The sequence below is a fragment of the Lithobates pipiens genome, unplaced genomic scaffold, assembly GCF_037356315.1.
Source record: "Lithobates pipiens isolate NorthernLeopardFrog02 unplaced genomic scaffold, aLitPip1_a1.2 Scaffold_3, whole genome shotgun sequence".
NCBI lineage: Eukaryota > Metazoa > Chordata > Amphibia > Anura > Ranidae > Lithobates > Lithobates pipiens.
The window spans coordinates 164334754-164360518 of record NW_027507790.1 but is presented as its reverse complement, the minus strand read 5'-3'; the positions used below and the strand labels follow the sequence as shown (position 1 = coordinate 164360518).

The 25765-nt window shown below is 42.7% G+C and overlaps 1 protein-coding gene across 3 annotated transcripts in view; it reads left to right on the top strand.

The window, feature by feature from the left end:
- XRCC4 (X-ray repair cross complementing 4) overlaps positions 1-25765 on the top strand; it is a 577202-nt gene that overhangs the window by 400026 nt on the left and 151411 nt on the right. For all 3 annotated transcript variants that reach the window (XM_077462443.1, XM_077462445.1, XM_077462444.1), the window contains exon 7: positions 22995-23148. In XM_077462443.1, the coding sequence (XP_077318569.1) occupies positions 22995-23148 (154 nt within the window). The remainder of the gene's footprint in view (positions 1-22994; positions 23149-25765) is intronic.

Genomic DNA, 25765 nt, shown 5'->3' with positions numbered 1-25765 from the left:
CTGCTGGGCAGAGAAGAACTTGTCCGCAATATCAGCCATTCACCTAAAGGGAACTCAGAATTTACTGGCCGACTTTCTCAGTCGCCAGAAGATAGGTCAGGACGAGTGGTCCCTCAACAAGGAAGTGTTCGAGGAGATTGTGTCATGCTGGGGAAGGCCAGAAATAGACCTATTTGCAACAGAAGGCAACAGGAAGGTGACGCACTTTTTTTCGGTTCACCCACAGGATCGGGCCAGGGGGATAGACGCCCTTGCCAATCCATGGCTGTTCGGCCTGTGTTATGCCTTTCCTCCCGTAAGGATGGTGGCGGAGGTCCTGCAGAAGTTCCGTTCGGAGACTACGGACCTCATTTTAGTAGCTCCTTTTTGGCCAAAGAGACCCTGGTTTGCCAGCATAAAGAGATTGGCCGTCCATCCTCCGCTGTTTCTACCAGTCAGGGAGGATTTACTTTCCCAGGGGCCGATCCGGTGTCCTCAGATAGAGAGGCTCAAGCTTGCGGCCTGGTATCTGAGGAACAAATCTTAAGGTCACAGGGTTTCTCAGAAAGAGTGATTATGACCTTGTTAGAATGCCGTAAACCAGTTGCTAGGGCAATTTACGCCAAGGTAGGAAAGAGGTTTAATTCCTGGTTGCGAGAACAGGGAATTGCAAGCCCCGGGGTCCCGGCAGTCCTGGACTTTCTACAAGCAGGGGTAGAGCTGGGCCTATCTATCAGCACTCTAAAGGTACAGGTGGCGGCCTTAAGCGTTTTCCTTCAGTCCTCCCTTCAGCAGAATCCATTTGTCAGGAACTTCTTCAAGGCTCTGTCTAGATCCAGGCCTGTCAGAATGAAGACCTGTCCTACCTGGGATTTGGCCTTGGTTCTTAGGGCTTTGACCCAAGACCCATTTGAACCATTAGAGGGAGCATCACTTAAGTGGATGGTACTAAAGACTGTGTTTTTGATAGTGATCACGTCAGCTAGAAGGGTCAGTGATCGGCAGGCACTCTCGGTCAGAGAGCCATTTTTGTTAATCTTAGAGGACAGGGTAGTACTTAAGACTGACCCTAGTTTTCTTCCTAAAGTGGTGTCCACTCTTCATAGGACACAGGATATTATTTTGCCAACTTTTTTCTCAACCTCAGACGAGGACGAGGCGAGATCTTTAAGTTTGTCGGACGTCAGGAGAAGTCTATTAATTTTTCTAGAAGCCACTAGGGTCTTCAGGAAGTCAGACTCACTTTTTGTTAATTTTTCGGGCGCCCGCAAGGGCTGCAAGGCGTCCAAAGCGTCTATCGCCAGGTGGATACGGATGGCGATAGTTAAAGCCTATGAGTTAGAGGGGAAGCAGGCACCCTTAGTTAAGGCACACTCTACAATTGCGGTTTCCACATCGTGGGCAGAGAGGGCTGGAGCCTTTCCGGAGGAGATCTGCAAAGCAGCAACGTGGTCCAGCTACTCAACGTTTGCAAGACATTACCGTCTGGATTTATGGTCTGATAAAGAACAGACTTTTGGACGTAAGGTCCTCCAGGCAGTGGTCCCGCCCTGACAAGGTGAGCTCCTTGCTTATCATCTCAAAGGCTGTCCTGGAAGACGATATGAGAAAACCGGAGTTAGACTTACCGGTAACTCTTTTTCTAGGAGTCTTCCAGGACAGCCTGGCTTCCCACCCAAAGTTGTTTAAATTGGACTAAGTGGTGAGGATGTGTATTAACGTGATTGTTAGTGTGTTATGTCTTTCAGAGCCTCCCGGCGGTTCTTGGAGTAAAACTGAGGAGGGCCTGGAGGACCACACCTTTTATTTAATTGGCTTGACGTGTTTCCTGTCCCGGAGGGAGGAGCCCTATATCTCAAAGGCTGTCCTGGAAGACTCCTAGAAAAAGAGTTACCGGTAAGTCTAACTCCGTTTTTTTTCAAAATTTTCAGTCTTTTTTAATTTATAGCGCAAAAAATATAAACCCCAGAGGTGATCAAATAACACCAAAAGAAAGCTCTATTTGTGGGAAAAAAAGGACAAAAAATTCATTTGGGTACAGTGTTGCATGACTGAGTAATTGTCATTCAAATTGTGAGAGCACCGAAAGCTGAAAATTGGTCTGGGCAGGAAGGGTGTTTAAGTGCCCAGTAGGCAAGTGGTTAATTGCTGCCCAGCATAACAGTATAACCTGAGGCCCAACATGCCTCAAGTTCTAACCTTCCTTACTTTATAAAAAAAAAATTTAATTCCTGCTTTTTGGTCAGCAAACAACTATTTCGGCTCTTTCCCTTCACATTTGTTTAACACTTGTTAATCGACAGGAAATGTGGACATTTTCTTATACTTGCTGCTCTTTCTGGCATCCATCCAATAGACAGGAAGTGTGGAAAATCTGTTGAATGTACTCAAAAAAGTTAGTAGAGGTTTTAAACCTACTCACATTGTTCAAAAAAGTTATAACTATTTTCTTTAATCTTATTTTCTTCTATTTCTAATACATTTTGTTACATGTAACTTTCCTTGCAATTTTGGAGACAGCAATTGAGGCCAGTTGGTTCAGGTGGTTTCTGACCCTGGAAACTCAAGCTGTTGGGCCCCTTTCACACTGGGGTGGTTTTCAGGCACTACAGCGCTAAAAATAGCGCCTGTGTAGCGCCTGAAAAAACTGGCCCCTTTCACTCCAGTGTGAAAGCCCGAGGGGCTTTCACACTGGAGCAGTGCGCTAGCAGGACGGTGAAAAAAGTCCTGCTAGCCGCAACTTTGGAGCGGTGAAAGGAGCGGTTTATTCACTGCTCCTAAACCACTCCTACCCATTGAAATCAATGGGACCGCGTGGCTATACCGCCGGCAAAGCTGCGCTACAGCGGCGCTTTTCGGGTGGTTTTAACCCTTTTTCGGCAGACCGCCGCTAAAACGACGGTAAAGCGGCGCTAAAAATAGCGGCGCTTTACCGCTGACGGCCGCACCACCCCGTGTGAAAGGGGCCTTAGTAAAGCTAAGCAAGAGCAAAGATCTAACTTTTTTCATAAATAACATTGTATAGCTGTAATAATGTAAAACCTAATACTCAGATTTTTTCCTAAACTAAGTTAGGCCCCTTTCACACGGAGCGGATCAGTAATGATCCGCCCCGTGATGATCCGCTCGCTCAGCGGGAATCGCTCCGTTGTCCCCGCTGAGCCGGCGGCGGACAGGGCAGTCTCTGCACACTGTGCAGGGACCGCCCTGTCAGCTCTCTGCTCTCCTCTTTGGGGATCGGATGAGCATGGTATAGTATTTTCCTCCGTCTGCAGAATAGGACAATCGCGGAGGCGGACAATAGCGGGTGTCTGCGGATGTTCTGCAGTGTCTTCATCCAGCCGATTTTTCAATCGGCTCACGGGTGCTGCCGTTGCCATTTGTTGTAAGTGAAACCGACGGATGCATGAAGCATAGTGCGCTTTGTGAATTGCCCAGCTGTGGGGGAAGGAGGAGGGGGGCCGAACTTCTGAGTGATTTTGCAATGGCAAAATTAAAACCATGTACCCGCTCCCCTCTTCCCCCGAATGGTGCCAAATGTGGCAGCGGAGGAGGAGGCGGCAAACAAGCAGGTGGAGGGCCGCTTTAAAGTCTGGGGAAAAAATAGACAGATTGCGACAAAGAAGCTGGTGACAAACCAGGCTCTTATATTTCGAATTTGCAAAGAACATTTTTTTTGTTTACTTTAGAACCAGGTTTTTAGTAGTTGACTTAATAAACCACTATATGGGTCAAACATTTTGATCATGTTTAAGCCCAATATGTGTTTTTTCAAATACATCAACATGATTTACACAATAACTGCTTTGCTTATAGTCTGAGTAGCCTATTGTCTGCTAGCTCAGCAAAACTTAAAACCATAACATATTACAAAATATCAACAGCATGTAAGTCAACAGTGTGTGGTTCTAATCACGATTTGTTTACTTGCGTCTAGTGTTCAAACATATGTGGCAGCGATCCCACTGCTATTCTACAATCAATGTACAGTAAACTGCTTGCATGCTTTACCTCATGATCTGTGTTTTTGTTTGCTTGCTGGAAAAAATTAGACGGCATAAGAATTTTTCCTTAGGGTTAATGTTATTTTCTGACACATATGTGTTACTCTGGTCTGAATGAACAAATTTAAATGAGGTGCACCTTCTTTATGGTATCTTTGTTTGTATGATTACAATTGTTGGTAGCCACAAAGTTCCCAAGTTTGTCTATCATTTTTAAATGGAGAAAAATCTGTAACATAGAGAAATATACTTTTATATACTGACACAAGAATGATTTGTGTTGAAGCCCAGGCCCAGCATGTCAGGTCACCTGTGACCAGGTGACAGATGCACTCCATAGGAGATGGAAGTGCACCGCTAGGTAGTGGACCTTAGGACTGACTGCTGCGGATTGTACCCAGGGAGATTCAGGACACAGGTCTACAGGATCACTAACACAGATCCCAATGGGAGCTGGAGCATAGATTCCCCAGGGCGCTGAGTCTAAGAGCCAGCAGGTGTTCACCAGAGCCTCCAATGGTGAGGATGGACTTCGCTGCAGTCTGGCTCCAGGTCGTGGCCCCTAGGGTCTCACAGCTCACACTCACAGTAGACTGCAGGAAAAGGAAGCAGCAGGCTGGAACAACAAGGATAGTAAGGTATAACCAGGAAGTAATGGAGAAGTTGTTTTATACAGCCAGCAGGACACTGAGGTTTGCTCACTGAAGAACCTTCATATATGATAACCTATCAGAGAGCTTTGCATAACTCCGGAAATTAACTGTGATTGGACGGCCACCCTGCCTATCTGCTTCGTGTCGACTGAGAGGAAAGCAGGACGATCGGCTGGTTATGGAATCCTTCGGCCTGTGTCGGTAATCTTTGGAAGATCCGAACGTACTCACGCCCTCAGCGGTGTGTGAGAACGGAGTACGCATCTGTGATCCCTGCAGAGAGTTTTGTCTGCCAGCGCAAACGACCCCGTTGGTCCGAAGTCCATCCATTGTGGTAAGAGTCCAACTTTTTTCCGATCTGGAAGTGATACTGGCAAAACCAGGAGTCTTTCATCAAACCTTAGGGAAGGACTGATTTCCCTGTTCTCTGTTACTTGGGGACTTTAGTTATATCCAGGATTTTTTTTCATATAAGGACTTTTTTTGATTGAATCTTCTTACATGGTGTATTTTTTTGATTCATGTTTTATATATAATCTATATTGGATTTCATTACATTTACACTATAGATTTCACGTATACTCAGCGCAACTTTATATATAATTTTTTCTGCTTTAATCCATAATTGATATTTGATGGTTTTTAGTTGCAGCTTTTAGGTTTTGCCCCAAGCGTGATATATTTTTTTTTTTTTGTATATAATAAGGGGATAAGGCAGAGGTCAGGGCAACTAGCAGACAGGAACAACAGAGTACACGCCAAAGGTTAAGGGTCACAGGCAGACAGGGATGGTCAGGGACATGCCAAAAGGTCAAGGTCACAAGCAGACAGGAATCGTTGAGAACACGCCAAGGTTGGTAACAGAGACAAACATAGAGCACATGGCAAGCAGGAAACAGGAAGCCAAACACACAATGGATACACAATGGTTGATCAGCACCGCTGGCTTGCAGTGCACAGGTTAATATAGGGTTCCCTGATAGGGCCTGGGGTGGAGCCATGCTTAGAGAAGAGGTTATAAAAACCACCAGGTGGAAGTGGCTGGCCTCTTAGTCTGAACACATGAGGAGAGGTAAGGAAACAGAGGAAGATTACTGCATAACCATGACACAGCAAAAGCTGTTAATTTTGTTTTAGGTAGAGCAGGAGAGGGTTAGAGCCTCTGTGAAGTATTTTTCTCAATTGTTCATTAACCACTTGACCTTCAGAAAGGTTTTACCCCTTCATGACCAGACCATTTTTTGCTATTAATCACTTCGCTACTTTAACTGGTAATTGTGTGGTCATGCAACAAACTAAATTTATAGGGCCGAAACAACTAATCGATTATGAAAATAGTTGTCAACTAGTTTCATAATTGATTAATCGGTCAGCCAGTTAGTTGGACTGCATACAGAATTATTTGTTTACATATCCGGAAATACAGTGCATAACACATACAGCTGCAGCTTTGCGGGCGCTTTTAACTCTTTTTTGCCCGCTAGCAGGGGTTAAAAGCACCCCGCTGGCGGCCGAAAAGCAACTCAGTGTGAAAGTGCCCTAAATGTAATTGTTATGTCTTATATTACCTCCAACCTGTCAGCCTCTACCTTCTCTGGGTTCAGATGCTGATCTTCCCTGCACAGTCTTTAAAGTATTTTATTTTTAAACAACAAACATGTTATACTTACCTGCTCTGTGTAATGGTTTTGCACAGAGCAGCCCTGATTCTCCTGTTCTGGGCTCCCCATCCGACTCTTCTGGCTCCTCCTGCCTTCAGAGTACCCCAATAGCAAGCTGCAAAGTATAGGGGCACTCTATATTACAGAGTGCCCCTATAAGGTAAAAGAAAAAACTGCCTTTATTACCCGAGTGCTTTCACACTGGAGCGGGGGGCACTTTGCCGGCACTGCCCATTGATTTTAGTGAGCAGGGGCGCTTTAGGGGCAGTGTATACACCGCTCCTAAAGAGCCTCAAAGATGCTGCTTGCAGGACTTTTTTTAGCGTCCAGCCAGCTCCCCACTCCAGTGTGAAAGCACTCGGGTGACAGGAGAGGAGCTTTGCAGGTGCTATTTTTAGCGCTATATCCACTGTAAAGCGCCTCAGTGTGAAAGTAGCCTTAAAGTAAACTCTTACCAGTATTGTGCATTATATTTAAAATGATCATATCCATGAAAAAAAAAGTCTCAGCTTTTAATCCTACTTTTAATATAAAAGATTTATATCTCCCTCCCACCCTCATAAAGCTTCATGTCTGACTCCCAGTTAAAATGCCCATACATCCTACATCTGGGTTGTGTGTGTGTGTGTGTGTGTGTATATATATATATATATATATATATATATATATATTATTACTTACACTGTTTCACAGTATAAATGGACCCTTTATAGTAGCGGTTATCTACTATTTTTGTACTATAAAAGGCTAATTTGAGTTTTTTTTAACCCCATGATGACAGATGATACAAAAATAAAGCATGCTGCTGCTACTAAATGTCTTGGGCCTATGCGGTTTTTGGTGCTTTTTTCAGAAATACACCATTATTCTCAGAGTGGATTCAAGATTTTGCTCCCTAACCATATAATTTTTTTTTAAAACTTTACATATTAATTATATTATACACCACACTTTTTTAAGGTTATTATCCGATTAATCAAAACAATAATCGGCCAACTAATCGATTATGAAAATAATCATTAGTTGCAGCCCTTTAAATTTATATAATTTTTTTTCACACAAATAGAGCTTTTTTGGTGGTATGTAATCACCACTGGATCCTTTTTTTTGTACGATATAAACAAAATATATATATATATATATATATATATATATATATATATATATATATATATATATATATATATATATATATATATATATATAATATATATATTTTTTTTTTTATTCTCTGCTACAAAACATATCCAATAAAAACATTTAAAAAATGAAATGCCTTCACAGGTTGTGGCCAAAATGTATTCTGTTATATTGACATTTTTGATCAAAAAAAAAAAATCACAATAAGTGTATATTGATTGGTTTGCGTGGAAGTTATAGAGTCTACAAACTAAGGGATATACAGTTGTGCTCATAAGTTTACACACCCTGGCAGAATTTATGATTTCCTGGCCATTTTTCAGAGAATATGAATAACACAAAAACATTTATTTCACTCATGGTTAGTGTTTGGCTGAAGCCATTTATTATCAATCCACTGTGTTTACTCTTGTAAAATCATAATGGCAACAGAAACTACCCAAATGACCATGATCAAAAGTTTACTTACCCTGGTGATTTTGGCCTGATAACATGCACACAAGTTGACACAAAGGGGTTTGAATGGCCATTAAAGTTAACCATCCTCACCTGTTTGCTTGTAATTAGTGTGTGTATAAAAGGTCAATGCGTTTCTGGACTCCTGACAGACCCTTGCATCTCTCATCTAGTGCTACACTGAGGTTTCTAGAGTCTGAGTCATGGGGAAAGCAAAAGAATTGTCAAAGGATCTGTGAGAAAAGGTATCTGACCTGTATAAAACAGGAAAGGAATATAAAAAGATATCCAAGGAATTGAGACTGCCAATCAGTAGTGTTCAAACTCTAATCAAGAAGTGGAAAATGAGGGGTTCTGTTGAAACCAAACCACATTCAGGTAGACCAACTAAAATTTCAGCCACAACTGCCAGGAAAATTGTTCGGGATGCAGAGAAAATCCCACAAATAACTTTAGGTAAAATACAGGACTCTCTGAAAATGTTGTGTGGCTGTTTCAAGATGCACAATAAGGAGGCACTTGAAGAAAGATGGGCTGCATGGTCGAGTCGCCAGTAAAAAGGCATTACTATGCAAATGCCACAAAGTATCCCACATACAATACGCCAAACAGCACAGAGACAGGCCTCAAACCTTTTGCCACAAAGTCATTTGGAGTGATGAGACCAAAATGTAGCTTTTTGACCACAACCATAAACTCTACATTTGAAGAGGAGTCAACAAGGCCTATGATGAAAGGTACGGAGGTGGATCGCTGATGTTTTTGGGATGTGTGAGCTACAAAGGCACAGGAAATTTGGTCAAAATTGTTGGCAAGATGAATGCAGTATGTTATCAAAAAATACTGAAGGAACATTTCCATTCATCAGCCAGGAAGCTGCGCCTGGGACGTACTTGGACATTACAACATGACAATAATCCAAAAAACAGGGCCAAGTTGACCTGTCATTGGCTACAGCAGAGTAAAAGGAAGGTTTATGGAGTGGCCATCCCAATCTCCTGACCTCAATATCATTGAGCCTCTCTGGGGAGATCTCAAACATGCAGCTCATGCAAGAAAGCTCAAGAATTTACCGGAACTGGAGGCTTTTCATCAAGAGGAATGGGAAGTTTTACCATCTGAGAAGATAAAGTGCCTCATCAACAAATACCACAAAATACTTCAAGCTGTCATTGATGTTAAAGGGAGCAATACACGGTATTAAGAACTGGGGTATGTAAACTTTTGATCAGGGTCAGAGTAAACACAGTTGTTTGATAATAAATGTCTTCAACCAAACACTAACCATGAGTGAAAGAAAAGTTTTTGTGTTACTCATATTCTATAAAACATGGCCAAGAAATCATAAATTCTGCCAGCGTATGTAAACTTATGAGCACAATTGTATACTAGATTTTGAATTTTTTTTTTTTTACTACTAATGGCGGTGACAGAAATTTATAATGGCACTGCAATAGTGTGGCGGCCAATCTGACACTAACTGCTGGGAGAACTTGACTATCTGCCGCTGATATCACCAGAGAAATTAATACAGTGATCAGTGCTAATAATATACACTGTCACTGTATTAATGACATTAATTATGGCTGGGACTTACTGACAGACTCCCACTGTATACAATCACAGCGGAAGTGGGTGGGTGCACGTACATGCCCTAAACCCAGAAACAGGCAGCGACCTCCAGGTACATCGCTTTGCCTGTGCGGGCAACCCATCTGAAATACATTACATGCAAGTGGTTCACAAGTGGTTAAGGGACACAGGGTTAGAAGGAATTTTGAGGTGTATGGATTATACAACTGTTTACAGGAGAATTGGACAAAACAAAAAAGTTGTTGGTCAGCCAGGTATAACCCTTCCCACTCTCATCATGCTTCCATTTTCTGCTAGGATCCTGGGGTAATGAACGGACATCTTTTCTCCTCAAAGAAAAGCAAACCCATTTTGCTTGACATTTTTCTCCAGGTATTTTGTCTTCAAGCAAGAGTGTGGCCTTTGCGCACTGAGCTCAGCTTGTGGCGCTCTTCAGATACCTGAAGTTCTGTTAGCTGCAGAGTAATTGACAGGTCTGGTTTGTAAGTACACCAGTTCCCAGTTCACAGCTCCCCTGGTTAAGTGTGCATACACAGAGTGGGGCCCACATGTCAAATCTCTAGTAAATTACACATCCAGCATGCACTAGGATGTTCATTTCTATTTGGATATTTCATTTTGTGGGCAGTTTTATGGAGGGTCTGATGTCCAGTGGCAGGAGATAGGCAGGCATGTAGAAAGACAAGCAGGAGGTTGCAAAGGAATGTTGAGAGTACCACTCACTGTTCCCTGAAATGCTGACATGATGACGTCGGTGTATTTCCAGAGAAAACTATACAGAGTCCATGAGGGGAACAGCCGCCCTGCTAAGGAGAGAATAAACATTACAGCCTGGTCCTCTAGACAGGAACTTACAATCCTACAGACTGTAAAAGACAGATTTGACAGAAGTTTCATGTAAAATGCTGCTTATTGGAGATAAATGCAGCTAATGTTTGTACTAGATATCAATGTTCCTAACTGACCATTAACCGCTTCAACCCCGGAAGATTTTACCCCCTTCCGGACCAGAGCACTTTTTGTGATTCGGCACTGCGTTGCTTTAACTGACAATTGTGCGGTCCTGCGACTTTGCACCCAAACAATATTGATGTCCTTTTTTTTCCCCACAAATAGAGCTTTCTTTTGGTGGTATTTGATCACCTCTGCATTTTTTGTTTTTTTGCGCTATAAACAAAAAAAGAGCGACGATTTTGAAAATAACTCAATATTTTTTACTTTTTGCTATAATAAAAATCCCCCAAAAATATATATAAAAAAAATTTCCTCAATTTAGGTGATATGTATTCTTCTATACATTTTTGATAAAAAAAAAAAAAATCGCAATAAGAGCATATTGATTGGTTTGCGCAAAAGTTATAGTGTCAACAAAATAGGGGATAGTTTTATGGCATTTTATTATTATTTTTTTACTGGTAATGGGGGCGCTGCGATTTTTATCAGGACTGCGACATTATGGCGGACACCTTGGACAATTTTGACACATTTTTGGGACCATTGCCATTTATACAGCGATCAGTGCTATAAAAATCCATTGATTACTGTAAAAATGTCACTGGCAATGAAGGAGTTAACACTAGGGGTGATCAAGAGGTTAATTGTGTTCCTTACTGTGGTCTTTTGACTAAAATGCCATTTTAGTTTTAGTTGTATTTTAGTCATCTAAACTGTTTTAGTTTTAGTTGTATTTTAGTATATAAATAGTAAATAGTATTAATTTAGTCGACTAAAATATTTTAGTCTACGAAATTAATACTGGCCACTACACTGATTCTCTGCTTGTAAGCTCTAACGAGTAGGGCCCTCTGATTCCCTTTGTCTTAAATTGTATTGTAATGTCTACCCCAACGCTGTAAAGCGCTGCGTAAACTGTCTGCGCTATATAAATCCTGTATTATAATAATAATAATAATATACATGGATTCAGGCAGGTGTGGAATATGGCCAGGCTGGACCAATGTAGCTATGCAAAAAAAAAACATAACTGCACAAACGCTTGCTGACCAGCCCATAGAAAGAATATGTCATTACCTTGATGTTTAATACCAGTGATATGGCAGCAGCTAGCTAGCTAACTGCCATAACCCTCTATAATTGTTTGCTGTGGGCAAATTCACCTGGATAAAAGTGGTCCCTCGGGCACATTCGCCAAGGAAGACCTCCTCCATAGCTCTAAACAGATAACCTGTAAAAAATGTTTAAAGCGTCACATATGGCGATTTTTTGATATAGTAGTTTGTCGCTATTCTGTGAGCATGCACAATTTTAAAGCTAATGATACGTTAGATAACTATTTACTTGGCCTAACGTAATCTTGCACATTATACAAAAAAATGGGGTAACTATTCATTTATTATTATTTTTAATTCATTAAAGTGTATTTTTTTTAAAAATTGTGTTTGAAAGACCGCTGCGCAAACACATTGTGATATAAAATATTGCAACGAGTTTATTCTCGAGGGTTTCTGCTAAAAAAAATATATATATATTGTGGGGTTCTGAGTAATTTTTTTGTAAAATGAGACTTTACAATCACTTTAACTGCTGATTTGCAGCAGCTAAAGGAATTAATAGAAATTGTGAATGGAATTGATTGTATGACCATTCCTCAACATACTTCTCATAATTAAAAAAAATAAATAAGAAAAAATAAAAAGAAATCTATTAATAAACTTAGATCCATTCAAACAAGCCATTATGCTTTCTTCACTACATCATGTTCACTTTTTCTTTGCTTCTCTCAAGAGCTTTCTGCACTTCTTCAAACCAAAATCCTGAGAGAAAAAAAGAGACAGAATACACTACAGGAAATGAAAAGGCAGATAAGTGAGCAAGGAGGTGGCCACTATTCTGTAGCATATGCACTGAATCAAATCCTTTCATCTTACTGTACACTTTAGTCACTAATGTGGATGATTTTTAATCATTTTGAGATATAGTCCAGACATTTACATAAGAAGGGTATATGTGAGGTCTGTTTTAGACGTGGTTATTTGAAAGCAGAAGTTTCTTTTTGCAGATCTGACATGTATGTCAAAAGACTTCAGCAACTTTTTTTTGCTCTGGTTCTTGGTTCATTTGAGCACTTATCAAGGCACCCAAGAAATCAATGTGTCTGCTCTAAGAATGCCCTTATCTAAAAGGAAGGGAGATTAAACAGGACAAGTTGACAGTTAATGAGTGGGGGAGATGCTTGTGAACTTGAAAGATTGTCTATTTTCAAAGTTAACTCCTTCTGCGGAAGGCATAGTTAAATCATGTGCAACATGGGCTTCCCTTCTGAGTGGTCTATCCATTTTCCAGAAGCCCACCCTTTCACTTTCACACAAGTTCTTTCTCATAAATGCGCACAAATGTCTCTACAAAGGCCTTCTCTTAGAAATTTACCAGGCATTCCAAGAGTATAATATATATGGTGTTGTATGTAAAAATTACACTTTTTCAGCTATTTTTTATTAAAACATGTATACAAGTGTACCATTAACATGCCATTATAATCATTGAACATAAAATAGAAGAATTTGCGTGTGTGTAGACGTTGTAGACGATAGGTGCATATACCTTTACAGTCAGTCTGCAGTAAAGAAATTGGTAAAGAATCTCAAGTTAATTAATCACATATAGCATAGAATTGTCCATGAAATATATTTTTTGACATTACATTTTAACAGATTTTTATCATATTCAGATGTCTGGTACAGAGATGCATTACAAATAATGTTATGAAGTAACAAAAGTTGTACTTCCTTACAACAAAACTGATAAGAATGAAGCAAAACAAGACTCCACCCCTTCAACAGTGCGGAAAATAATAATTTGATCCCCTGCAGATGTTATACGTTTGCTCACTTACCATAGGTGTATTATAAAAGATAGAGACAGAATACCAACCAAAAATCCAGAAGAAACACATGATACAATAGTTATAAATTGAGTTGCAGTTCAGTGAGTAAAATACGTTTTTGATCCCCAAGCAAAACATGACTTAGTGCTTGGTGGAGAAACCCCTGTTCTCAAGCACAGATGTTTCTTGTAGTTGGTTACCAGTTTTGCACACATCTCAGGAGGGATTTTTGGTCCACTCTTTTTTACAGATCTACAGCCTCAAAGCATAATGTTTCTACCTCTGTGCTTGACTGTAGGGATGGTGTTCCTAGGGTCACAGTCAGCATTGTTCTTCCTCCAAACAAGGTGATTCAAGTTAATGGCAAAGAGCTCAATTTTGGTCTCATCTGACCACAGCACTTTCTCCCAATCCTTCTCTGAATCATTTAGATGTTCATTGGCAAACTTCAGACGGGCCTGTACATGTGGCCTTCTTGAGGAGGGGGACCTTGCAGGTGCTGCAGAATTTCAATCCATTGCGGCATATTCTGTTACCAATGGTTTGTTTTGGGGACTGTGGTCCCAACTGCCTTGAGATCATTCACAAGCTCCTCCTGTGTAGTTCTGGGCTGATCCTTCACTTTTCTCATGATCATCCTTCCTCTATGAGGCATAATCTTGCATGGAGCGCCAGACCGAGGGCGATTGATGTTTATTTTTTATTTCTTCCATTTGCGAATAATCGCTCCAATATTTGTCTCCTTCTCGCCAAGCTTCTTGCTGATGCACTTGTAGCCAATTTCAGCCTTGTGCAGGTCTACAATCTTGTCCCTGACATCCTTTGATAGCTCTTTGGTCTTGCCAATGATGGTGACGTTTGACTGGAAGAAAGATTCTGTGGAACGGTGTCTTTTATACATATGACAAGTTGTCGGGGGAGCACTTTCCTAAATTGACAGGATTAAAATTAAAAATTAAATTGACATTTTTCAGTGTACTGCTTAAGCACAATAACATGTCTAAATTATCCCAATAATGTAGAAAATGACTAAGTTTCCATCATCATTAATTTAACAACTAGCTAAGCCCGCATAGCTCATTTTCAGCACTGCTTTTGTTATGTTACAGTTGCAGTGCAGGACATTAAAAGGGTTTTATCACTTTTAGTGCAAGTGATTGAGGAGAAGTTTCTACCTCCTGCATCACCAAACTATTTAAGGGTACATTGGACCCCTTTACCTGCTCACCCTGATGCTAGTTGCTACCAATAGTTTACACAAAATGAAAAACACAATATCACCCCCAATTCACTGTTTTATTGATGTATTTATTACCATTTACAAAAAAAAAATAGCTCTGTATAATCGTCTTCCTTCAATGCTCTGCATCTAGGATTTCATTTAGATGGAGTAAAACTCCTTCATGTATTTATTTAGGGCTTTACAGCCTCAGTGTGAATGTATGTCACGGGGGTTCATTACAGTAGTATATATGTTTTTGGAAGATTTCCACAATGCAGGTTTCACACTGTTAATCTTAAAGTCATCCATGTCAGTCCCCTTGCTATCCTATTTAGCAAAAATGTGCATAGAGCCTGTTGTATGTATTTTAGGCTCTAAATTGAGCCCCTCTTATGTCACAAATTTCTAGCAATGCCTATATAGCAGCTGTGAAAAATCAGTTTTGAATATTCGTACACAGTCTAAATACAATAACATCATCTTTTCTTTCCCAATTGTCTGATGTCTTTCTTTTTTTTTTTTTTTTCATAAAATGTTTATTTATTTTCAAAGAAAAAGGTATAACAAGCATGACTTGATGTACTAAGTAAGAAAAGTACAAGTCGGTATCACAGACAATAACAATGGCATAAATAAAACAGGTGAACAGTCAAACAGGGCATGGTTTCATAGTGGGGAGCGAAGGTGAGTCCTTCCCAGCATCTCCTATTCAAACTTAACATAGTGTCATATCCCTTACGTCTCTACTCCTTTCCTTTTCCTCTCCACGATTGCAAGCATAATAAGTGTTAAGGGGCATCAGGTCAGTAACATTATTGCTCGACCCGGGGATGTTCAGTCTCCCATGTCATTCGGTCCGTTACCCCCAGTCATAATGGAGGGAAGTGGTGAGAAGGTGGTAAAACTTCAGCCAGAAGAGAGGCGAAGGGGGCCGGGGAGGGGTTCACTTAGTCAGTGGGAAGTCGTCGACCGTTCTCAGGGATGGGTGTCTGCGTCAAAGGTCTAATCCCCGTACAGGGCGGTAGCAAAGTCCAAAGAAAGAAGGAAAGAACAGGTATGAAAGGGAGAACAACAGAGGAGGGGATGGGGGGGGTGGGTAGTGGGAGCCCCGGTTGGGGAGGGGGTATTCTCTCCGGGCTCCCCCCTTTGTCCATGTGCAGAATGAGGGGCGAGAACGATAAAGCGATCTAGCCTATACATCCTGGGACCGCACGATCGGTGTGAGTCGAGGCAGGTGGGGTTACCCAGTTCAGACATGCGATCACCCATCAAGTGAAGGACTAGTCGGGTTAGCTCCGGAGTTCAAGGGGTGACAGCTTTGAAAAGTTATCCATTTATCCCAGATCTGGGCGAATTTGTGCGGTGAGTCTTTGGCAATGTAAATGAGTTCCTCCATCTCAGCTATCTTAGCTACCCTTTTTAACCAGTCAGAGGTGGAGGGGACAGTGGGAGATCCCCAATGGATAGGGATGCAAAGCTTGGCAGCGTTAAGTAAATGCAAGCCTAGTGAGTGCATATAGGAGCGGTTTGGGATTGAAGTGTGGTGCAGGAGCATGCGGGCTGCTGTAAAATCAATAGGGCTGTCAGTGATGGAGCTGGCTATGCTATTCACCTGGGTCCAGAAATTCTGGATACGGGGACACGACCACCATATGTGTAGTAGGGAGCCATCATTACCGAAGCACCTCCAGCATTTGTTAGGGATCTCTGGGTTAAACTTGTTGATTAAAGCCGGTGTTCGATACCATCTAGAAATAAGTTTAAAATTGTTCTCTTGGGTATGTACGTTCAGGGAACCTTTGTGCGTGATGATATAGATTTTTTCCCATTCTTCTTCCGAGATCTCCATATGCAGATCTTTTTCCCATGCTAAGCATGCTTTCCAATGTTTTGAAGATTTGGGCTGAGAGAGGAGTGAGTGGACCTCTGAAATTAGGTGGCGCTTAGGCGAGGCTTGAGAACAGAGAGTCTCAAAAGGTGTCAGCTGCCTAGAGAGTTCAGCCTCTCTTTAAACCTTTTTAAGAAAATGGCGTATTTGAAAGTAAGACCATTTGGGTACGGGGGGAATATCCCTATCTGTCGGAAGTGTAGAGTAATCCAGGATCTCCCCATTTTTATAAAACTGGTGCGCAAACATTTCTGCATGTGGCCAGTTATTTTTAAGGAAGGTTACAGACATGCCCGGGGGAAACGCGGGGTTAAGCCTAATAGGCGTGAGGGGCCCCGGATTGGATGAGACATTACATTTTTTGCATGCTTCTTTAAAGTTAATCAGGGTAGCGTGCACAAGGGGATGGTCTTTTAGGGCCCTAGGTACAGAGGAAGGGGGGATCCAGGGCGTGTGCTTGACGGGAATGTTCGAGAAAGCGTTTTCTATGGAGACCCAGTCCTTATCTGACCCATGGGCTGACCAGTCAAAGATTCTGACCATTTGGCAGGAGAGGGAATACAATTTGAGATCCGTAAGACCTATACCTCCTGCGGTTTTAGGGCTCGTAAGTTGATTATAGCTGATTCTTGGGCGTTTATGCTTCCATAAAAATTGTGTGAACGCGCGTTTGAAGAGCATGAAAAAGGAGGCAGGGAGTTGAATGGGAATCGTCTGTAGAAGATATAGGACTCTGGGGAGCACGTTCATCTTGAGAATGGCTGCTCTGCCAAACCAAGAGAAGTGGGGTTTGTCCCACCGTCGTAGGTCTTCAGTAATGGAGCGTGACATCGGGAGGAGGTTTTTGGAGTATAAGTTGGACAAATACTTGGGGAGTTGAATTCCTAAATATGTGATAGCGTCCTGTTTCCAGGAGAAGGGGAACGTTGTTTGGCATTGGGATACTAGTTCGTTAGGTAAAGTGATGTTTAAAGCGTTGGACTTTGAAAAATTGATTTTCAAGTTGGATAGTTTGCCAAAGGTTTCAAAGTCCTTGAGCAGATTAGGGATAGACGTTAGCGGCTCGCTGAGGAACAGAAGGATGTCATCCGCGAATGCCGCTAACTTATGGGTGTGTCCTGCTACCTGAATTCCCCTAATGTCTTCATTAGATTGTAAGCGTCGAAGGAGAGGTTCAAGCGTCAAGATAAATAGAATAGGGGACAGAGGGCATCCCTGTCTCGTTCCATTTCGGATAGTGAAGGCATTTGACAGGTGGCCATTAACCCTTATGCATGCAGTGGGGGTGGCATAAAGGGACAGGATCAAAGTCATCAGTCTGTTGGGTAGACCTAAGTGTCGGCGTACCGAAGCTAGGTAGTCCCAGGCCAGCCTGTCAAATGCCTTCTCCGCATCCAGTGACAGGAAAAAACCTTTTTCATTGCGGGACGTAAGCCAGTGGTGTAGATTAATGGCCTTGGTAGTGTTGTCCCTGGCTTCCCTGCCAGGGACAAAGCCCACCTGATATTTGCCAATAAGAGAGGGGAGGAGCGGGAGTAGGCGGTTGGCTAGTATTTTGGCAAGGAGCTTGACGTCTGAATTGAGTAGAGAAATGGGTCTATAACTGGTGACTGAGGAAGTGTCCTTCCCTGGTTTGGGGATGACCGTGATGTGTGCTTCTAGAAGCCGATGGAACTGGATTTCTGAGTTACTAAGGGAGTTAAAGGCCCGCAGAAAGGGTGTAGTGAGGATCTCAGTAAAAGCTTTGTAATAGGGGGCAGACAGGCCATCCGGCCCCGGGCTTTTGCCAGGTTTTAATTGCTTGATGGCCTGCCTGAGCTCCAAATCTGAGATGGGATTATTCAACCTAGAGGCCAGTTCACTGGAAATTTTTCCAGGGCCGAAGGTGTAATCGTTGGGTTGTGTAGGTTGTAAAGGCTCTTGTAATAAGTTTCGAATTGAGACGCTATATCCTCCGATGATGTGTGTGCAATGCCCCCTGGATCCTTTATGGTGTGAACAGTAGTGGATATGCGCTTAGTGCGAATGGCTTGGGCCAGGACTCTGCCATTTTTATTGCCCTGTTCATAGAACAGTTTCTGGTTAAGAATAAACTTACGGTGAGTGTTACGGTTCAACGCTTCCTGTAAGAGCTTTCTCGTGTCAGTCAAGTCTTGAAGTGTGGCCTGAGCTAACGAGTGTTTGTGGGCTCGTTCGAGCTGTTGGATTTTGTGGACTAATTCAGAGATACAGGCTTGGTTTGCTTTTTTCCACAATGCGGCAAGTTCTATAAACTTCCCTCTTACGGTGCACTTATGGGCTTCCCAGATCGTTATAGCGGAGATCCCGGGGGTTATATTTTCTTGGAAATAGTGAGTTAGGCTGGAGGTGATAGCATTTAGATCTGTCTCAGAGGAAAGGAGAGAGGCGTCCAAGCGCCAGATTTTCGTGGCTCTATTTTGAATCGGGAATGTAAGGAGCATGGAGATCGGGTGGTGGTCTGCAAAAAGGAGTGGTTCAATCCCTGCCGATTGGAGCAGAGGGAGGTCTCTTTGGGAAATGAATAGGTAATCTAACCTGGAGTACCGATTGTGTGGCGTGGAAAAAAAGGTGTAATCTTTTGTGGTGGGGTGTAGAGTGCGCCAGGCATCGTGTAATGTGAGAGCTTATAATAAGGTCCTGATCTGCCGTAGAGAACTGTATGGGAGGGAGGACGTACCCGACGAGGAATCTAGGAGGGGTTGGAGTACAACATTAAAGTCACCGCCCAGAATTGTCAATCCCACGTGGAAGTTCGTGAGAAGATCCACAACCGTTCGGAAAAAACTCACCTGCGCCGTATTAGGGCTGTATATGCTCGCTAATGTAACTGGTCTGTTAAATAGGGTTCCCTTCAAGAAGACGTATCTGCCATCTGGGTCTATGATTGAATCTTCCAACTGCCATGGGATATTCTTAGCGATGAGGATTGAGACACCCTTAGTTTTTGCAGAGGGGTTTGTAGAGTGGTAAGCTGTGGGAAATTTTCGGCTGAGAAAATTAGGGACTTGTCCAGTACGGAAGTGTGTTTCCTGTAGGAATGCTACATCTACTTTCTGTTTGGATAAAAGGTTTAGGACCTGGCTACGTTTTTCGGGGATGTTGAGGCCCTTCACATTTTGAGACCAAATTTTTAGAGTGGAGGGGCCCGGGGTAGGAGTCGGGTTAGACATGGTTGCGTAAAGTAAAGTGGGCGAAATCGTGTGTAAAGGTGTGGCTGAGCCCTGTGATCAGCGGTTCGAGCTCCCCAAAATCAAGCGGGGTGATGTGCGAATAGTTAGGTGTAAGCCCCGCGCTAGCAAGGAGATCCTCCCCTTGAGGGGTGGCGTGCGATTTGGGGGAGGCCGGAGAGAAATACGTGGGGGGGAAAGAGCAAAGGGTGTACAAGAAAGAGAGCGGGAAGGGGGGTAAAGGGAAAGATAAAGGTAGGAAAAGTAGGAGAGAAAGAAGGAGAAAAAGGGAACAACGAAGAAAGAGAGCCGGAGGGTTGTGTAGCACAGCTACCTTACCCTGACCTAGTGTGGTAAGTCCGGAATGGGTCAACAGTCGGGGAGTCCGTCCGTTGTGCGAGTGCGTGGAAGGTCGTCCGGGTCGTATTCCTGTCAGGTTCAGTCCAGCGGGAGTCCTTGGGAGGCGTCTGTGGGTTTAGCAGGAGCCTGCTATACTAAGCAAGAAGGGGGTAGATGATAGGTTATAACACCATGACTACGTAGCCTGTGATAAACATAACAGTGAAACAGCAACAAAAGGAAAATAAAATAAAACAGCACAAGGGGGGTCCAATAACAGTATGGCTCCTTGGAACAGTGCCTCATATAGAGAAATAGAGCCGTGAGGGATATGCGAAATGCAATAGCTAACCTGCATCGATCAATCCCCCTCATTCCTGATATCTCTGTGGGCTATCTTATACGTAACCTGACACATAACTTTCCATCCCCCCATCCCCCCCCCCCGCCACCCCCCCCCACCCTCCACATAGTCATTATGGCAGTTTATAGCAGGTATTGGGGACCCCACTGCCTATCCCATGCAAGAAATAATGTTACGTGATATCAAATCGCAGGCGGACTCGCAAGAGATGTCCTCTTCAAGTTGGCGGGAGGTAGCGGCATGGTCTTGCGAATGGTCCCGCTGTGGGAGCGGGAGAGAGAGGGAGCATAAAAATTAAAAATAAAATAATGGGGGGATGTGGGGGAAGAGGGGGAGCGTAGCAAAAACGGGGGATTCCTCGCCCCCCCCCCCCCTAGGATAATAAAGACAGTACATGTAAGTAAAGAGAAAAATCCCTTAGTGAAATAAATCCAGCCTTAACTTATGCGGACGTGAGCGTTCAGCATACTCAGCAACCGGAGTAATTTGCTCATCAACTGTTAACTGATCATGGCAACAGATCCGGCTAAGTAAGAACGGGCAAGTAGCTGAAGTCCTGTGGAATACATGGGTTCAAGGGGGGGGGGAGGGACACCCCACTGAGCAAGGCAAAAATAGAAACAAAAACAAAAATGGGGGCATACGATTGAATAAACCAGTGTCAGTATATCCCCAGCCCTCCAGTTCGGGAGGGGGGGAGGGAAGATCCACTAATAAGCGTCGGGACCGAGTGAGAAACTCAAGCAGGGTAAACAAAGGTGCATGAACCTGTAAACTGGAAGTATGAAACGTGGCGATGAGTTAAGGGCCATCTGGTCGCGCTCGCCTGTGAGCCGGTGATGAAGTAGGGCTATTGTAGGCCCTGTCTCCATGTTCCCTCTGCTGAAGCGGGTTCGGTGATGACGATCTGCGCCTTCTGATATGGAAATCATCTCTCTCAGGGATGGTGTCCATCGAGTCAGATCTGCGGAGGTGGGTGGAACGAAAAGCTTTGTACCGATCTGGCAAGTCCACTGGGGGCAACTGAAGCATATCGCAGAACCTGCCCAATTCTTTTGGTACTCTCAAAATGGCAGTGCGACCTGAAACAGTAGCTGAAAGTCCAAAAGGGAATCTCCATTTGTAGGGAATGCCTTTGCGGCGCAGAACCTCCAAAAGGGGGCGCAGATCTCTCCTGTTTTGTAGAGTCACGGGAGACAGATCTTGGAAAATCTTCACTTCTGTTCCCTGGAACAGCAGCTGCCGTCTCTCTCTGGCCCTCCTCAGAATTTCCGCTTTGGTTTTAAAGTTAACTAAGCAGCAGACAACATCTCTGGGGGGGTCTGTATCTCTGCCCCTGGATTTCAAGGCTCTGTGTAGTCGTTCAAATTCCAGGGAGGTTTCCGGGGGTCTGCCTAGGACATCATTAAAGATCTGTGTAGTGGCCTGGGTCAGATGTGCGGGTTCCAAATTCTCGGGGATGCCTCTTACCCTCAGGTTGTGACGGCGTCCCCTGTTGTCGAGGTCCTCCATGTATCTGTTGACATCTCTCAATTGCGCGTTGTAGGAAGAGGAGGTGTGCTGCAGCTGTCTAATGGCGGAGTCATGGCGGGCTGTTGCTTCCTCCACACCAGACATTCTAGTGTGCATGGCCTGGATATCCCTGCGGAGCTCCCTTATAGCTGCTGCGAGGGAATTTTTAATATCTGTGGTCACATCTCGGAGGTCCGCCACAGTAAGGGTCTGCCTGCTGTGTGGGCTTGGCGATCCTTCCGTTCGCGGGGAAAACTCCGCCGGCGTTGAACTCCTGGAGGGAGATGCGGCCTCCGGGTAGGCCCGAGATGAAGCCTCGGCCTCGCGTGAGCAGGGACGGAACAGCTCCGGTATTCCGCGCCCCGTCTGAGCTTCGGAACTCCTCGGGCAGCGCGAGCGGGACTGCGAGCGTTGTCCCCGTGACTTCCCCATTGATATGCGGCGGTGGCTCCTGTACTAAGGGCTAAAGAAAGGACTCCCGCGGATGGAGCTTCTCTAGCAAGCGGCCATTGCGTCCCGGCTCCAAGCCACGCCCCCCTGCATTTAAAAAGCCTGATGTCTTTCAATAGAAAAAAAAAATATCATTCCAGGCAACGGGCAAAGGAACGGTGAAGGAAATAACTAATGTAGCGTTTCACAGCTGCTGTTTTAGGATTGCTAAATATCTGTGACATAAAAGAGGGGATAATGAAAGAAACGTCAGCAGCCTCTATGCACAGATACGTTTGAATTGGATAGCAAGACAGATAGCCTGGTTTACGTTAAATACTTTTTATATATTTATTAGGTGCTGACTTACTGAACATGATTTCCATCTGTTTTCCATACCACTTTCATGAGACATCCAGTTTGTTGGGCCCACTGTTAAAACACCCACCTGAAAATGGTGATACTAACAGATCAGAAAGCATGTTTGTTTCAGAAAGAATGTTTGCTGGCCAGTTACTATGGGATTGGCAGCCCATCATCTTGCAATCCTGAAAACACACTACATACCTGTGCATTTTTCATGCCACAAATACCTACCTAAAGTATACTGTTGCCGCATATAAAATATGTATGCATAAATACAGAAAAATAAATCTAAAATATTAATCTAATACAAAAATTGAGTTTATAGATTTATGTTATTTTTATTTTGTATTTTATAGTTCCACCTCCTTTATCAAGACGACGATCTCTAGTGCACAGCCCTGATGATTCTCCAGATATTGCTCCAAGCAGAAAGCGTAGACAACGTGGGCAAAAAATATTGTATACAGAAGTAAAGGAAAATGTTAATCAGCCTGAAGATGTAAATCAAAGGTACAGTAATTTTACCATGATAGGTGTGTAATAGGCCAATGTTTTGATCAAAATTAACTGTATTCATGTCCTCAAAATGATGAGGTTTTTTTTGTTTTTTAAGGGTGCCATACAGTAGGTTTATATGGCTCCTGAGAATTACTGTAGCACATTTCAAGTAGACAGAACCTGTTCTTGTGCCAAAATGTCACTTCCCCACCTGTCTGCTCCCTTCTCTCCCTTTTCTGTTTTTTTTTTTTCTTCCCTTTTTCTTATATGCCCGAGTAAATAGTATATTTCTAACACCATATTTTACCTTCCATATACCTTAGTGATACCCCCCTTAAACTCTTATATTAACAAAAATTGGTTGTTGGATTCATAGACATACTGTACCTTCCAAGGGTGCTAACGTGTAGTAGGGGGGTGCTCTTTATAGCTCTGTAATTTCAAAGCCATTGTATCTAATTTTTCAGGACTTATTAATAATGGGAATAGTACCACTGGATTGGTGTAGGGCTAATGTGGTGCCTATATTTAAAAAGGGGACATAGTCTTTACCAAGCACCTATAGACCCGTTAGTTTAACTTCTATAGTCATGACGATACTGGAGAGTTTAATAAAAGACCACATAGACGAGTTCTTGCTGGAAAAAAATATTTTAAGCAACAGACAGCATGGATTCATGAAAGACAGAAGTTGTCAAACCGAATTTCTTTTTATGAGGAGGTAAGTAAAACCTTGGACAGAGGGGTGGCGGTGGACATGGTATACTTGGATTTTCCAAAAGCTTTTGACACAGTTCCCCTCACACAGCTAATGTGTAAGGTAAAGTCTACAGACTTGGAAATATCAGTTTGTAAACGGATAGAAAACTGGCTAAAAGACAGAATTCAGAGGTTAATGATTCCTACTTTGAATGGTGTAAGGTTATCAGTGGTGTACCACAAGGTTCAGTGTTGGGACCCTTACTTTTTAATATCTTTATAAATGATATTGGGTCTGGGATTAAAAGTAAAATTTCTGTCTTTGCAGATGACACTAAGCTATGCAGTGGAATAACGTCCTTACAGGATGTCTCCAATTTACAAGGCGACCTCAATGTACTGTCTAATTGGGTTACGATGTGGCAGATGAGGTTTAATGTTGATAAATGTAAAGTTATGCACTCGGGGGCTAAGAATATGCATGCATTGTACATACTAGGGGGGGTACAACTGGGGGAATCAATGGTGGAGAAGGATCTGGGGGTTTTGGTAGATCATAAGCTCAATAATAGCATGTAATGCCAAGCTGCGGTTTCCAAAGTCCTTTCTTGCATTAAGAGAGGTATGGACTCCAGAGAGATATAACTTTGCCCCTGTTCAAATCATTAGTAAGACCTCATCTGGAATATGCAGTTCCGTTTTGGGCACCAGTTCTCAAAAAGGATATTGGGGAACTGGAGAAAGTGCAGAGAAGGGCAACCAAACTGATAAAAGGCATGGAGGAGTATGAGGAAAGATTAGAGGAACTGACTGTATTCACTCTTGAGAAGAGGAGATTAAGGGGGGATATGATCACCATGTATAAATATATAAGGGGTCCATATAGTGAACTTGGTGTTGAGTTATTCTCTTTACGGTCAACACTGAGGACAAGGAGGCACTCTTTACGTCTAGAGGAAAAGAGATTTCATCTCCAAATACGGAAAGGTTTCTTCACAGTAAGAGCTGTGAAAATGTGGAATAGACTACCTCCAGAGGTGGTTTGGGCCAGCTCAGTAGATTGCTTTATGAAATGGATTCTTTCCTAAATGTACATAATATAACTGGGTACTAACATTTATAGGTAAAGTTGAAAATCTGATTGTCTCTCTAGGATCAGGTGGGAATTTTTTCCCCTGCTGTAGCAAATTAGATCCTGCTTTTCTGGGGGGGGGGGGGGGGGGGGGGTTCGCCTTCCTCTGGATCAACTGTGGGTATAGGATTGGATATATGGGATTGTATGATATTTTTTATTTTATTTTTATTTATTTTTTGATGGTTGAATTAGATGGATTTTGTCTTTTTTCAACCTGACTGACTATGTAACTATGTTATACTTTGCACCAATACAAGTATGTTAACGTTTTCAGAATGCTCGACATTAGGTGCTCTGTAACTTCAGTTGATGTGTTCTTGTGAAAACCTCTAAATACAGATTAAAAAAAGTCACCCTCATTAGCCCAATTATTTTACATAAAGAAAAACACATAATAGAAAAAAAGAGCACAAAAACAATAATTAAATACACTGACCTACCCTAAATGTACTCTCCAATAAACACACTCCTTTAGTAAATTAAAAACAGTATTTACCTAAGCAAGTTATTAATCTTAAAAATGTGATTTTACAATTAAGTGAAATTTCACCAACATCGCTCTACTCATCAATAGTTGTGAGAGTGCTAAAGGGACGTGTGGTGAGGTCAGTGGCTGATGAGGCACTGGTTAGTATCAGAGCCAGATACACACAGGTTACATATGCCACGAACGTTAGAGCAAGAGCAACAATTCTAGCACTAGACTTCCTCAGTAACTCTAAACATGTAACCTGTAAAAAAATTGAAAGCGTTGCCTATGGAGACTTTTAAGTACCGAAGTTTGGCGCCATTCCA